Here is a 16,787-nt window from a genome sequence, read left to right as displayed (position 1 = left end):
TAACTTATATAGGTATGGCCCTACAATATATCATTTAAATATAGCATGATAGGTGTCCTTTAAGATACTAAGGTCACTTGTCCAAAGAAGTTAATATATTTATAACAAAAAATATATTTTATCGTAGTATGATACAGGGAAATGTATTTTTTATAACGTACCTCGCTGAATCCAGTTAAATTAAGGACAACTTTGAAGTTCTAATATATTCTATATGCCGCTCTACCTCTTGTGTCTTTCTACATGAAAATGTGGTGATGGGTCATGTGTGAGTTTACTAAAATGTTAAGACAAGTAAAAAGTCATTTTAATCACATGCATAATAAATACTGATGAAGCTTAACAAACATACTTCGATCAATATTGCAGTTTCAATATCCGCAGTTTAACAGTACAATATGTGATGAACAACAGAATCCAGGGGATCATAATGTTCAAAATCAACATTAACAACAGCACAGCTTGCAGAAATATAAAAGGAATGTTTCATTTTAGACTTAAGACTTTTTGGATAACACAAATCTCATTTTGTAAAGCCTCTTGTCACATTAAATCACATGGCTGTACAGTGCACTAAATTCCACCCCGCCATTGAATTTAATCATTGCATGACTATGACTTTTTGATGTGGTTTTCACCCCTTAATAAGAACCGATGTCTACTTGTAATTGTTACATGGTGCATGTTAATATATCAGGGACCTTTGCTAATTCAACTGTTACAATTTAAACGTGTAAGATTTTTTAAACTATATATACTTACAATTACCTCCTAAGTCTGATAATCATCAGAATGGTATGACAGATATTTCTTCCATAAATAACATTTACATTCCAGATAATACCAAAAAGTTAAAAAATAAAGCACAACTTTGAGTTACTTATGGTAACAGAAACTCACACATATACATACATGTTGAAACAGTTTGGTTTTGTTGCGGTCAGCTGCAACAAGCAAGCTCAATATTAAGAATGTATTAGAACTAAAACAGTGGGTCTCTGTGGGACATTCACTGATGATATATTTCTTATTCTGGTGCGGGTGCGCCTCCTTCAACCCCAGGATCTGCTGCATCATCGTTAATCATCTTATTGTATTTGCTCTTGAAAAATCCAGCCTGAAAGTACGAAACAAATAACGTTACATAAAAAGATGCAATATAAATGAATGAACAGATAATACACTTTATTTGTATAGCACCTTTCATACACAAAGCAGCCCAAAGTGCTTTACAGAAAACACAACAACAATATTAAAATAATATTAAAATGAATACAGAACAAGATAAAACATCTACAGTGATAATATGTTAAAACAATTTAAAAAAATGTGTTTTAAATAAAAGCAAAACAGAAAAGAAATACAGTAAAACATGGACAATGATACTAGTGACAATTGAAAGCTAACCCAAATTAAAAGCCATATTAAAAAGATAGGTTTTTAATTTGCTTTTAAACATTTCAAGGGAGTTTGCTGTTCTAAGATCCGTTTTTTAAATGTGCGTATTTATTTTAAATGTGCGCACAGGTTAAAATACCACAACTCAAAATGGCCTGGTTGCATAATAATCTGAAACTATGTTCAGGGTCTCACCTTATACAGGCCAGCGGTGAGTAAGGCCAGTAGAGCCAGTCCTCCCAGGGATCCTCCCACAATCTCTTTGGTGAAGTCTGGCTCAGGATACACTTCTACCTCTGCCTCAATCTGAGAGGGGAAAAGTCGGTTAAATTCAAGCTTGTTTAAAACACACATCATTTTAAAAGATAAAACGTGTAGTCACCTTGCGAACAGGAGGGTTGTTGTTGGAGCCCGACGTAAAGAAGATGTACTGGTTTCTGTCGTACTCCAACATGGCTGTGCTGGTCAAGAGGAATTTGGCAGATTGAAGTCCGATCTGTTTAGGGGAAAACATTTGTTAGTAAAATACTGATTGTGGAATAATTTTACCTCAGTTTAGCCAGCAACAGTAATTAAATGTGGATCAAATCGTTTGGGACGATCGTTCCTGTAAAAAATGCGGTTCAGTAATCAAGTAGTCGGTTTTACATTTTGAATATTTTCATACAATATATGGAAGGTTTTTTCTATATATTAATATAACACAGTATTAGGAATTGAGAGACATGCACCGCCAAGATGGCTTATGAGCTTATTTGCACAACCCTAATTATATTTTGACATAAAGTAAACTATCTTTATATACACAATTATTTTTACTACAGCGTATTTGAGTTATACACAGTACATTAGTTTAATTTCTTTGGTAATTTAAAAGCATTTGTAACAGTCTCAAAAAACGTCAATAGTGAAGCAATCACTTAGTTCATATTCATTTCATAACGTCAAGTAAACAATAAATAAAATACTTTTTTAAATGAATAATTATCTGCTTTTAGTAATCCTCTTTTATACCTGGTCAGATGTGATACTATAAGATGTTTCAAATGCAGCACGTAAAATAAACAAGTCAGTTAGTTTATTATTATTCACATTACATTAACATTATTACCTGCTCTATCCATGCCGAACTAAGGTTTGCAGAAATGTAGTACGTTTGGCTCTTCAGTCTTCCAATGAAGTGACTGCACTTGAACACTCTGCAGCTGGCCACTGAGCAGTCCTGTGGGTCATTCAAATAAAACAGAGAGCAGAGAAAGCTGTGTTCAGGCCTGCACACTCCAGTGGAATGAAACCATAGTAGTTATATCAATCTAAAACGTTGCAATTACTCATAAAGCGCATACTTACCACCAACTTATTTTTCTTTATCTCTGCAACAAAATCTGTGACAGTGGGTTTTTCATCGCTGTGTCTTTGGCAGTCTGGAATCTGAAATGGAGCCGATTTATGGTGTATTAGTTGCATTATTGATATTTGTCCATGTAGATTTAGCAAATGGAGCTGCTGTGATACAAGTCAAAAGTCAGACTTGATCTGTTAAAGTATTATTGTATCGTATAAAATACTCTATTTTTGATAGATATTTGGGGGTTCAAGGACAAGAAGTTTCCGTGTTACCTGCAAACTGCCTGAATCCACCCAGATGCCTTTATCTCCGAGCTTCACCGGCACCCTGATCACCACAGTGAGATTCAGCGCTCTGATATCATTTGTAACCTAAAAGAAGAGCAGAATAGAAAACATGGTAGGCATCAAATCATTGTGATGAGCATTAAGGAAAAGTCTGGATTAAAGTTTATGATTTCAAATAGATAACTTGTATTATTATAACATATTTTTACCACAATTGATTGCCGCAATGGTTTCTGCAAATTATTCTTTCCATGAGAGAAGTTGCTGTAGCTGAGGGAACTAAACAGACGCATTAAACATTTGATAGATATTAGGTAATAAAATGCCAGTTTTTTAAATAATATCTTTAGTTTCACATAAAACAACACAAACCTTTCAATTGTAGCAAAAATGCTGTACTTCACATCGATTTCTTTCTTTTGGTACAGTTCACTTGAGTCGGAGTGCTGATTATTCCCACTAGAGAAAGAGAAAAATATATGTGTACAAATTATAAAAGCACTAATGCACACATGCCTGTTGGTGTGCTTATAATGCATGTTGCTTAGCAGTACCTGGTAGCATTTGCAGAAACAAAAATCCTCCTTTCAAGTTGACTATTGGTTTCAACCCCATAGGAGACGATGAATAGGACCTGAAATGACATGAATTAAGATCAGATAGCCTATTCTGTGTCTGTAGCAGTACAATACTCGGTACAAAAGACAAACCTTAGCATTGCTCTTCAAAATAGGCTTGTCAACTGTGCAGTCTGTTCTTCCTCGCATTAAACCGTCTTCAGTGTCCAAGGAGTTGCACTCAATTCTTCCCTGAAGTTCAAAATAATTGAAGAAAATCGCAAAATTAAGTGAGAATGGGATGACTGGAGATTAAATGAAGCAGATTTAATTTGGATGCCTTACCTGCAGAATTGTAAACTTCCTATAAGAGAGTCCAGCTGGGTATGTGAGAATGACGCGGCTGTTATAAGAGTTTTCCCCACTGTTCTCCACGGAGACAGTGACATCCAGCAGTTCATCAATGCCCACTTTGACCTCTGAGGATCTGACAGATTATAAAGAAAAATGAAGGTAGATTACATTACGTTAAGGTGCGTTCCAATAATCATATTACAACTATATGTGTCAATACATGGTAGGCTAATTGTCAAATGCAGCATGCCAAAAATAGCAGGATGTCATACTGCATCTGGTAGCATTTAGCAGTGAGCAGCATACTTTTCTGGCTATCCTGACCCAGACCCAAGAGGGTTCAAAAAGTTTGTATTTGAAAGCATAGTGCATTCAACAGTACTTTGTACAGGCAGCTACATTAATTACTTAAGTCAAAAGGCATGCTGTTTGAAGCAGCCAAGAGTCTACAGCTACAGTATGCTAGCAGCTCTGTGAAGCTGAGGCACAGCAATACCTAGAGCTAATAGCTAACAGCGTTATGTTTACCGTCTTATTTTGTCATGTTACCGTGCTACCATATTTTAATTAGCACAGGACAGCACATTGGCTTGCTGTTAAGAATAAAAAAAGATTATTTTTTTCCATTTTTATCTGAAGATGGCGCTAGAAGAAGGATCACAGAGGTGATTACATTTCATCCTGTCATTGAGGCATTTCAAGTAAAAGCCTCAAGATGGTGCAAAAGGGACGATCATGAGAGTAAACCTCTGGGAACCATGGATGTCTGTACAAATTCTGGTGTGAATCCATATAGTTCTAAACTTGACCTGTTAATGGCAGTAGATGAAAAGTGAGGGGATCACCAAAGTCATCAAGATTAATTGTATTTATTATGCGACAAGACATCTATTAGATCCATTCGTTTTTTCTTTCAGCAAAGAACATCTGAAATATCTCTGCTGTGTATAACCCAAACATAAAACAAAAATTGTTAGTTTGCACTCCTTACACTTGCAGAAAACACCAAAGTTAAGCTAAACGTTTGTAACTCACTTGGTAAAGTTGAAATCCACTTTCATGTTATCTACACACACATTGTCCGTGCCGCAGTTGATCTCAAACCCTAACTGTGGAAGAGAGAATGAAGTAAAACACGTTTGTTTAGAAAGATTAGACACCACATTTAAAAGTCTGACATCCATGAAATAACAATTGACTGGTGTTAAGAAGGACACTGAAGCATTGTTGAAGTAATATTCTGACAAGATGATGAAGACCATGTGTAAGACGTGTTAGCATCCCTTTACTTACGCGATGAAACGTTGTCGTCTGAGCCTGCAGGGCGAGACTCGGCCTGAGCATTTGGGCAGACGGCAATCCTTCAAAGGTGAATTTGAGTTCATTGTCCAGCGCATTGAGAGAATCTTCTGGACAAGCCTGCAAGACAAGGGCACTATTATGAAATGTTTTTTGTCAATGCAGCGTGGGTTGAACTCATAGGCATCAAACATGGCATTTGTCCGCATTTTGTATTTCTAACAACTCACCTCAACTAAGAATTGTTCGGTGTTGCATGTCGGCCCAGTCAAGCCGAGAGAAATGTTTCTAGACACCTCTCGTTGTTTCCCAGCAACGTAAGCTCGGTTGTTTGGGACTTTGCGGGTGGCATCCAGTGTTAAAACATAATTAATCTTTGCTTGAGCTGTAAACGATCAGAATTTAATTTAGAGTTTATTCATGTTAACAGTTATTTAAATGCATGGAAAGGGGGAGTATGGGATACCTTGCTGGACTTCAGAGTGCATTGTCATGCGGAAGCAGATTGTAGCTAGGATTGCCAAAGGTTTTGTGCAGTCTGAGTTTTGAGTAGAGATTTGGCTTGGGCCGAACGACACTCTTGCTTCTACCATTACTATAGGCTTTGATCTGGGAAATTGAAGGAGCAGGAAAACATAGTTGGATAACTTCCGTCTTTCTCATCAATAGTCCAGCAAATCATATCTTAACTGCCTGATACAAACCATTACTGGTGAAGAGCTAACATGTGTACCAAGAGGCTTAACTCATCTTTGCAGTAGAATTACACTTACCTGAGTAAGACAACACTGCCCTTTGAACCCACCGCTAAATCGGGCAGATTGTCACTACTTTGGTCAAAAGACGACTGACTGATCGACATGCCGAAGAACTTTAGTCCTGGCTTGACTTCAGAGGCAGCGATCCTCTAAATAAATGGAAACATTTTGATTAGTTTTTGATATGGTGTAAGCCACAACTACTGGGTCATGTTTCTCGCTCACCTGTGTGTAGGTAGAACTGATCCTTTTCCTTCTTCCATCTTCGCCGTGGAAAATGTAGATGCTGCCTTGACCGTCGTTCTCCAAAGGCGCTCCAACTGCCAAATCACTAAGACCATCTGTGTCCAGATCTGGCAGTACAGCAAGGGAAGACCCAAACCTTCCTCTTTGAGATGCATCCCCTCTCAGTACTGATGGAGAATCTAAGTGGCACTCAACATCCTGGTAGAAATATAGGAATGAGTGTCAATGTTTGCATTGTATTTAAAGAAACCGATTAATTCAATGGCACCAGATGAAACTGTCATTTACCAAACGAGATACGGTGCAAACGTAAACCCTTCCCTCTCGATCAGAGTCAATGTACATTGGGGCGGATATGAGGATAAGATCAGAGTAACTGTCTTGATTCACGTCCATCGCACAAACAACGGCACCAAAATATTCACCAACCTGAAACTGTGAAAGCAACAAATACATACATAAAACAAGAGATTGCTTTTTTTCAGGACTGTTGGATCATTTTGAAAGATAAGCACATACCTGCCATCGAGAGGGGTCAATAGTTTTGTGGTTCAGGTGGTTGTAAACTACCCTCACAACTCCTCGGTGTTTATATCTTGGAGCACCCATAATTGTCAATGTGCCTCTTGTCGTCCTGGCAACAGCCATGGAGTACCCTGAAATTAAAGCTCATTGGTCAAAAGTCTGAGAAAACTGTCTATTTTTGCAGATCTTAGTTTTTTTTAACTACCACTGCAGAAAATGAATATGAACAATGCATTATTTAGAAAATATTGATCTCTACATAAAAATACTTAATTTAGATAGAGATCACCAGATTCAAAATTATAATCTTTAAACTAGAAAGTATCATACATACAGATACTTTATTATCAGCTTCCGTTAAGACATTTGGAAAAACATAATACTGACTTTTTCTGACTGATATTGCTTATGAACAACAATAATATTAATAACTTAACAACAGAGAGGACACACATTTGCAGTGGAGCAGTACAAGTACAAGATGTACATTTTGAATTTGTATTTATATATATATATATATATAATAAATCAGGGTTTCCGCTAGGATTTTTTCTCGCCGGTCAAATGTCCGGGCAGAATTTATTTTACCGGACACATTTGAAAATTACCGGTCATATTTCAATAATAATAATAAGAGTTGTGTAGCAGGGTTTCCGTTAGCAGGTAATTACCGGACTATGAGCAGATATGCTTCAGTTTAAAACTCAGTTCACGGGGCTCATTTTTATATTGCTTCAGTTTATAATCGTAACAGATCGAAAAATTCAGATTCATTTTTCAATAAATTATTCCACAAACAACAAACAACATAATTATTACATTCAAACAAACTACTTGTAGTAGATAACGTACATTATTCAAAAGTTTACATTAACTTTGAATAATAACACGGGAGACACGGATCCTCTCTTTTCCCCTCTCCCTCCCTCTCTCCTGACAGCCCGTCAGTTTCTCATGCAGCTCCTGCAGCTCGCTAAACAGAGGGCGGGGCTTCAGGTGATCATGCAGAGCTGCGTGTCTCGGTCAGACTCAGCAGCTGATCTGATCTCTCTCGCGTGTCCGGTTATACTTCACTCGCGTTTATGTCCATATCGATCAGATCCAGCTCTCCTGATCGGCCTTTATAGAGAGCACCGATCAAACTATTAAGAGTGAATATCGGCCGATAATGACCGGCGGCCGATCTATCGGAGCCTCCCTAATTATTACCAGACATTTTGACCGGCGGGTTTTGAATTTACCGGTTTTTAATAAATGTTACCAGCTAAAAACCGGTAATTACCGGCTAACGGAAACCCTGATATATATATGTGTGTATATGTATTTAACTTACCCATGTAACTGTCTTCCTCTATATTGGCCTCAAATGAGCCTGTCTTCTGGAGTGTGCCCATTGAGTATTGCAGGTAGCCTCCCTTCCACACATTCGCCCCAACCATACCGATCTGAACTCCCTTCAATTCAAACAGATGTTAAATTAAACAGGCTTTCCAAAAAAAAACATTCCACTATTTGCTAAACTTATTGAATGAAGTTAAAGAAGTAGTAAGTAACTTGTGTCCCAAACATCTCCCAAAGAACATGATGCATATTCTGCTTTCTATCAACATACGCTGATACAAAGAGGTACAAAGATACAAAGACGTGTTCATCTATGTGTTTGCATTGTCCAGTGAATTTCAAGCGTGCTTTTTTATTACCTCAGGTACATAAACTGCACTGAATCCCTCTTGAGCCATTTCCATTTTCAGTGACTCTCCATCTGTTTGCGATCCTGTAATGGAAATAATACATGAATTGGCACAATGACCTCTCAATGCCGCATCATTCAATGGTCATGTCCTGATACCTACTTATATACAGTGTAATTCAAAAGAGCAGATTCATTACAAATCAAAGTCCCTGCTTTGACTGAAATTGTATGCAGGTTGACATTTCAAAGACATTTTCACCATCATAAGTTTACCTTCAATAGCAAAGAGTTTGGCCTGCAAACTCGCCCTTATTTTTTCAAGGGCGTCAAAGTTCTGCACTCGAAAAACATTTTCCGTGGGAGAAGATGAAATAGTATCCAGTTCCCGTTTTGCTGCAGATGTGTCAAATGCGGACCCCACCTGGAGATGTTAAAAACAAAGGTTTGAGATATTGTGCTGCGCCAAAGAGTGGATCACAATTTAATCCCAGAGTGGAACTGAAGAACTTACTCCAATAGCAAATCGAACAATGTTGTTTCTCTCAGCTAAGTCTGCTGAAGATTTGAGATTAGCCCGGTCGTTTGATTCTCCATCGGTGATAACTATCAAGACCTTTTTTGCATTGGGTCTGGAACCCCGTGTTCTTGTGAAAACTTCATTGCTGTCAAAAGAAAGATGCAATTTCAATACATGTTTGCATTATGTAGTATCAAATGTTAAATTGGGACAGCACAATGCCTTACTTTTAACAATTTACACAGAAGATGTCAGTTTCGGACAATTTATTTTAATGCAGGAATACTGACCTAATAATCATCATCATCAATTACTATTTAGCTTTGAGAAATGTAAAAATTGCTATCTGTTTTTTTAATCTTTTAGGATTTGGATTACTATTTTAGTTGCAGGACTTTTTTTAAATACGTATACTGTAAATGTGATTGAACAAAATTACAGTAACTTGATAAAAAAAGGTTCAGACTCATCATCTGTAAAGAGTTAAAAGGTGTTATACCTATAATACTTTTTTACTTTTACTAGATGAATCACCAAAGATACCTGCTGTTTTGTCTGCCCCAATAAACACTGCCACTAAAATGTGCAAAAGTTGCAAAATGTTTAAACACATAGCTACTCTAACGTGTTTGTAGGTCCAAATTAAGAAATGTTTTTATTTTTCCATCACACAATTCAAAATGCCTAAACCAATTGATGCTTTGACAGACTCAATACATTTTTACAATAAAAGAAAATGAATTCTGAAAAACATTGCTCACAAATGGGAATTCAACATAATGATGACACTTACACCACAAACTTGATGGCTTTGGCTGTGTAAGTGGAACCACTGAGTTGCCTAATGTTGTCAACTTTAGATTGCCATAATTGAGTTCCAGATATGAAATTATTAAAGTAATAATGTACTTTAGGGTAAGTAGAGAACTGGGAAATAGAAAACTGGGAAAATGGGAAAAACAAAAATTCAAGTTAATATCACAGTCAACACTCACATTTTAAAATGTACCTGTCAAATCTCTTGTAGAAATTATTAAGAATGGTTTTAAACTCTGAAAATTACTTCTCTGATTTTGTCAGGTCAGTGTAAACATAAACTTACCCTTGTGTCAAGTGGCAGGAGTGAGTCGACAACATTTTTCACAAATCTCTTCATTAATTGAAAGTCCTGATTGGGGACGCTGCCTGAACCATCCAATAGAAATGCAATATCTGCTAATCGGCACTCTGTCAAAGAGATTTCAACCAATTTAAAAGTGAGTTGAATTTTTTTTTATTACATTAAGTCAGATAAAAGCAGCAAACTGGGGCCCTATTTAATGTATAATAAGCTCTTTATCTTTCTCATAGTGCCTGTGCTGCAGCACCTATTTTCACCCTCTGTCTGAAACCAGAGCCCAGTCTGCTCTGATTGGTTAGCTGGCCAGCTCTGTTGTGATTGGTCAGCGGCGTAGAGATGTCCCGACCCTTAGCCTATCATGTAAAATGTGTTGGAGCGCTAGCCAATAGAAGCGTGGATGTTACATAGTGATGTCATGATGTAACAGAAGTAAACAAAGGAGTCCAATGGAGGTGTTTCAGGCAGGGGGGGGAGTTAGTCGGAGAGAGAAACTTCCTCTGGAGAAAATTGCGGATTTTAGCCTTTGCAGACCATTTACATGCACACAAACCTATAACACTACAGGAAATAGAAAAAACCCCAAAAGCCTAATAGGGCCCCTTTAAATAATACATTACTATAGGCTCATATAGGAACTTGTCTTTTGGCCTGTGCTGAAATTGCAGATAGCCTTCTTTCCACTCATCACTACCAAAACGGCTCTCTCAATTCACCTTTAAAATTACACTATGTCATGTTCTGCCACTAGGGGTCTCTTACTCAAAACAATTACAAAAGCTTAACAGCTAATCATGGAAGTCTGTCATTTCAGTCTTTCTCCTGTTTAGGATTTTATTGTTCAGGAGGTTTTTACCAGAAGCTGTATTATCCACAGAGGTCTCCTCCTCTCCAAAACAAACATACCCAATGAGTAAATCTGATAAACCCACTGAATAAATCCAGCTTTTTAAATAAAATCTATGTTTCTTGGGTGGAAGCATGAGGGGCTACAAGCTAAAGGCTAACATTAGCTCCACTTGTTTTTGCTGTTAACTAAAGATTTAGATGCCAATGACCAACACAGTTAGGGCTAGCGGTAAAGGCGTTGTAGTTTGTTTTTGTAATGTGTCGAGTTTGTCCAAGTTTCCTAGTATGCACCGTGACAGGTACAGTATGCTACACCCATAAAATGTAGGAGTTTATTTTTGTTTTATTCTTATATGTACATTACAACCATTGTATGTGTAATTATGAGCGTGTCTGCTGACATCATAAAGGAAACAGACCTTACATCTGAATAAGTGATTTATAAATATCTGTTCCCATGATATTAATGGCAGTGTACTAACAATACTTCCATGATTTGTTCTTGTCTTTCATTAACCTGTTTTCAACATAGTTTATGGGTACATGTCCGTTTTCATGCAGGAAAAAGGATGAATTAAGGGCTCAACACTTTAGAAAAGCCTCTTGGTAAGTTACTACAACGCAACGATTCCTATGCAAGTCTTAGTGTGTCCGTATTTATTATTCCATATTTACTTTGTGCAGTAGAAGGTACAGGACCTGTGAAGCCATTAGATCTGTCTATCTGCATGCATATACCGCTGTACATGGTGATACTTTTGCAGTCTCTTGGAATGGTTGGTCCACATGCCTGAAAGAGACAAAGTCCTGAATGATGAGTATTATGTTGCTATCGGTGCTGTCCTTTAATGAAATGTAAAGCAGAGAAAAAAAATATTTAACTGGTAGAATGACAAATAATAAGGATTTTCAGTTTACTTGCTCACCAAAGTGTTGTGTGTGGTTGGATCATGTGTCATTGTTAAACCAAGAGACATGTTGACGGCAAATCCTGGCACTGCATTGAAAAAGTCATGTTGAAAAAATATAATTGATCAACACAACAACAGCCTCAGTCACAAGTCACAACTACAAACCCTTGCTGTCTCATGGAGAGACCACACACACACACACACACACACACACACACACACACACACACACACACACACACACACACACACAACAACACAGACTATAACACCCCTTGCTGTTAAATACCAACCATACATGCAATATGTATATATATATATATGCCGTTAATAACTGTGCAATATATACCTGGCTGCTAAATACTAAAAACTGTTACAGGATGTGTATTTTCTAAATTGTGTAACTTTGAATTTTTTATTATATTTGTTATTATATCATAACTTTTTGTTAACTTTGTACTTTTTAATGCATGTAACATAACATTAAGCTGGCTGTGGCTCTTGTTCTGCTGTAACAACGCACATTTCCCCTCTAATGAAGGTATTCTGATTCTGATTCTGAAACCTCAGCAAAACTCCTTCCGGATCAAGCAGAAAATAGAATTTGAGAGAAAATAAATATTTTCTCTCAAATTCTATGTTTTGCTTGATGACTTCTTCATCTTTTTCAGAAAAACTGGATGAAAAACTGCTTTTGAGATTCAATAACCAACCTTTTGTTTCTTGTTATTCATTTGTGTAAACAGGCAATGAGAATTACTTGAGTTTAATATTTATGAAGCGTTTGGATAGTTTCTTACCTGGAATTGGTAGAGGACTGCATGATTCAGTTTCGGCGGAGCATTTAAATATTTTCCCCCTTTCTGTGGGAGACGACTGTGCAAGAGGAGCACTGACCAGCAAGCTGAGGAAACACAAGCAGACAGACAAGTAACTGAGCAGTGTAGCTAAATGGGAAAACATTTAAAATGCTACTTGAGATTTAGCATTAGTGTGAGATACACACGATGGAAAAGCTAGAACACATTCTGCCTTATAGACCCATGTTCCACAACAACATCCATGCTTTGACTTACTCTGATGGCCTCTGCACCACCTGGTACCCAAAACCTTCGTCAGAGTACTTCAGGATCTTCCAAGCCACAGGATCGATGTTGAAACAAAGTGCAGCTTTTAACACTGAGGAACGAGAAGAAAAAAGAACAACGAAATCAAAGCCACTAAATGAAGAATGTTAATGTGACATTAACACTTGTTTTGCATATAGCTAATAGAAACATGTATTGTATGTGCTGCTTTCCAAGACGTTGAGGCCGGTATGGTCTCAAAACCACTTTTTTAACATTTTGATGCATGTTGGACTCTGAATTGTCTTAGTCTTGAGTTTTACGTAGAGGAAGGAAGTGTTTTTGGTCATTGACCTTCATTTAACATTGCTACATTTTCTATTTATACCTATGTTGCAACTAGTCTGTTGCCTGCATTTACAGTAACAGGCTGTGATCAGTGATCACGTGTGGGTGTGATTATGCAGGAAATCAATGGAATAACATCATCATAATCAGGACACTAGGACTCGGTATGCTCTCACTCTTTCCTCAGATTCGACTGGACCTATTTCTTCAACTTTGACTTGATTAAGTTGGTCTTGACTAAAGCTCGGCTGCCTTTAGTAGCCTAAATGTAAAAGTGATGTGGATTTATATCTGCTATGTTAAAAAACAAAAACCACCAGGGAGCGTCAGTATCATACATTTACAAATAAATTCAACTTCAAAAGTAAAGATCAAGACACAAAGAAATGATTTATGTTTAAAAATATAATTTCTACATGAGCAGAAAATGAAGTAACCCTTGCTCTGTGTGAGTTATAGTCACATTTAGAGGACCTTAAATTGTAGTTCAATACTGTTTAAAATAAATAACTGACACTACCTCCTAGAGACTACAGTATAGTGCAATCTATGAGGTCTATATTTCATTTTGACCCTTAATTACATTTCCTGACTTCGACAGATTTGCGTTGCACAAATGAAGTCTTCCGTTTTTCCTTTTTTGGCCACAACATGAGGTTTTCTGTACAATTGTACTCACTGGCGTATTACTTCCTCATGGTTTCTCAAGTTTACAAGAGATGAATATAAATAGAAACAATGTGTTGAACTACTTTAACTTCTCTGATCTTATACATGTGTTAAAGGTGGGGTAGGTAATTTTGGAGAAACCTGCTCGAGTCTAGAATGTGAAAATAGACCACCGGAGAAAATCTGCCACTTCCTTACAGAGCCCCTCCTCCAACACACACGAACGCGCACATGACCAATGAGGGCATGAGATAAATTTGTGCACAGATGGAAGGCTGACAGGCAGGTAGGCCATCCAATCATTTTAGCCGGGCTAAAATGATTGGTCGTGCTTTTTACAGTACTACGGCTTCCACAGATGACATTTTTTAATGGATTTTTTTGTCAAAGCACTTAAGATATTCATTGCTATCGGGATGTTAAGAGCATTCCATGGAATATGACAAAAAGTGTATCTCGAGCCGGTTTCTCAAACTTACCTACCCCACCTTTAACTTCTCTGATGATCTTATACTTGTGTTAAACCTCAGGCTAACCCTAACCTCTTGATTATGATGTACATTCAAAAGTCTGACGAAATAACATCATAGTCTTGTTGTAATAGCTTCTAACCATAACCCATATCATTTGTATCAGATTGAATCACCATAAGTAAGGTTCTGCTTTTTCTTGTGACCACTACAGCCTTAGTAGGTAACAGCAGTCTTTGACTTCAGAATGACACAAATACTGCAATATATGTCATGCATTTCGGTTGTGTTAAAACACAGCATTGTGAGAGAACAGAAATTAATTTAGTGAATTAAAAATGTTAGATTGTCACTCAATAAATATAAACAGAACTCTCTATGTACCACCAGAAGCAGAAGCTGTCAGTAAAGTGGCAGCAGGAAGTGGCCCTGCCCTCCTACCCCCTGCTGAGAATGTAGTGTTGTTTTTATTGCATATTTTTATTCATATTTTGAATAATTTGCTCATATTATGTCTTGTCCTGCTTCTCATACCTTCCTGACTGAACTTCTAGCTCCAGTTTTAACAAATGGATACGTTGCTTGGACTTTTTGACTTCTGTTTTAACTGGTGGATTCATTGTGTTCCTTATTGAGCTGGACTGAAGTTTAAGCTTCTGTTTAACCTGCTTTTGTGAATTTATTTTCTGGTATTCTAGATTAAAAGCGTAGATAAATGTACACCTTTTATCTCAACCCCCCAAGTCATGTTAATTTATAAATGCATAATTAGACTTAGCAGCTTATAGGTCCAACTCATTGGTAAAAGTAACAAATAGCATAAAATGCTGTTTTTTTTTTTGCCTCTCATATTTCAAATGTCATGCTTTTCTCTGTTTTATATCATCAGATAAATATCTTTGGGTTTTGGACTAACAAAACAAGACACTTTAATACATAACAGTAGATTTTTAGGAACTGGGATGTGGCCATTTTAAAAGACTAAACGATTAGTTAATCTAAAAAGATTAGAGATAATGGAAATAATAACTATTAATGATGCCCTTTATTCATATAGGAGGTATTCATCATTTCACCCTGTTCACTTTTACTAATAACATAAATATTATGATAATACATTTCTATGATTTCAGCATGCTGTAGGAACATACCAATGTATTAAATGACAGGATTGTTTTAACAGCTGCCTTAAAGATCTATAAAGAGAGACACAATCAGAAAGTATAAATTTGTCTTACCTGACAAAAGTATGAAAATGATCCAGTCCATTGTGTTATTCCCATGGAAACACTAAATGTGTAAAATATTCTAAGCTCATAGACATTTATTGAAAACTTTTTTGCTTTCTGGCTGCCAAGTTCCAATTTGTACCACTGCAACTGTCAAGGAGGGGGATGTTGAAAGCAAAATGCAGAAATCACAAGGTTCAGCTCGGAGTAAGGCAGCCACTTAGAGGAACTCTTGTGTAGGAGGCGTTGCAGCATATATCTTTCTTTCAGTCTTTATTTCGAACAGATTAAAACATAACAAATAACAAATGTGAAAAACAGAATACCGTATTGTTATAATACAGTATTTATCCACATTCATGGTAATATTTGTACTGTATATTCAACAAAAAAACAAAAAATGTCTTCATATTAATAATAATAATAAATCACATGTGTCCGAAAGGGAGTAGGAGGAAGCAAATGCTTATTAATTCCCACCCCTTACTTGATCAATGATTGTCCTTTAAATCATTATGCAAGTTATTCCTACATACATTTACATTTATACATACATATATATATATATATATACATATTTTAATATGAGCACACCATATGTTGTCACTTGATTGCACTGTTTAATTTGATCCAGTCAATATCCACGCAATCTCACACCTACACACTTCTAAATGATCACCTATTTTTGTAACTTGGTAGAATAGTGTAGTGTATAATGATCCTTATTTGCATGCAAGGCTGATGAATAATAATTCAAATAAATAATTCACACCTTACCCTGTCCTTTAATGTGCTGCTAAATTATTTTAACAAAAAGACTTTTCAACAAACCTTGAACATAGTTTTATCACTTCAAATTGTATGAACATATCCACAGTAGCAAGAAGGCCTGTTCCTTCTTTCTAACAGAGCTGTTGCTGTTTATAAAATTTTCTCAGAGAGCATGAAGAGAGGAGGAAGTTACATTTCACACATCGTTCGACACATTTAATTCCTTATATGGCCCAACCTCACTGTGATCAATGCACAAACAGTGAATGTTTGCATAAGCTTACTCTCAAAAACCAAACTCAAAAATAAGAATGTCCATTTCTCCTTTTTGCATGACTTCCTCTGCACTGTCTGGTCCCTGTAAGCCTGTGTTC

The 16,787-nt window shown here is 36.7% G+C and overlaps 1 protein-coding gene across 1 annotated transcript; it reads right to left on the bottom strand.

Moving 5' to 3' along the window:
• Positions 1-285: 285 nt before the first annotated feature.
• Positions 286-15,832, bottom strand: LOC117545042 (integrin alpha-X-like). Its single transcript, XM_034214691.1, has 30 exons — positions 15,652-15,832; positions 12,936-13,038; positions 12,660-12,763; positions 11,875-11,945; positions 11,624-11,738; positions 10,085-10,209; positions 9,776-9,924; positions 8,977-9,127; positions 8,739-8,886; positions 8,473-8,546; positions 8,106-8,226; positions 6,767-6,903; positions 6,536-6,682; positions 6,227-6,445; positions 6,017-6,150; positions 5,710-5,852; positions 5,474-5,628; positions 5,238-5,363; positions 4,980-5,053; positions 3,936-4,077; positions 3,744-3,842; positions 3,588-3,667; positions 3,406-3,492; positions 3,243-3,312; positions 3,019-3,117; positions 2,749-2,829; positions 2,510-2,620; positions 1,781-1,894; positions 1,594-1,704; positions 286-1,117 (listed from the first exon to the last, which is right to left on the bottom strand). Exons 1-30 carry the CDS (start codon positions 15,680-15,682, stop codon positions 1,028-1,030), a joined length of 3,411 nt encoding a protein of 1,136 aa, XP_034070582.1. The 5' UTR covers positions 15,683-15,832; the 3' UTR covers positions 286-1,027.
• Positions 15,833-16,787: the final 955 nt, after the last annotated feature.

The sequence above is a fragment of the Gymnodraco acuticeps genome, unplaced genomic scaffold (genome assembly GCF_902827175.1).
Source record: "Gymnodraco acuticeps unplaced genomic scaffold, fGymAcu1.1, whole genome shotgun sequence".
NCBI classification, from domain to species: domain Eukaryota; kingdom Metazoa; phylum Chordata; class Actinopteri; order Perciformes; family Bathydraconidae; genus Gymnodraco; species Gymnodraco acuticeps.
Note: the sequence above shows the minus strand (reverse complement) of the source record. Positions and strands in the feature narration are given on the sequence as shown.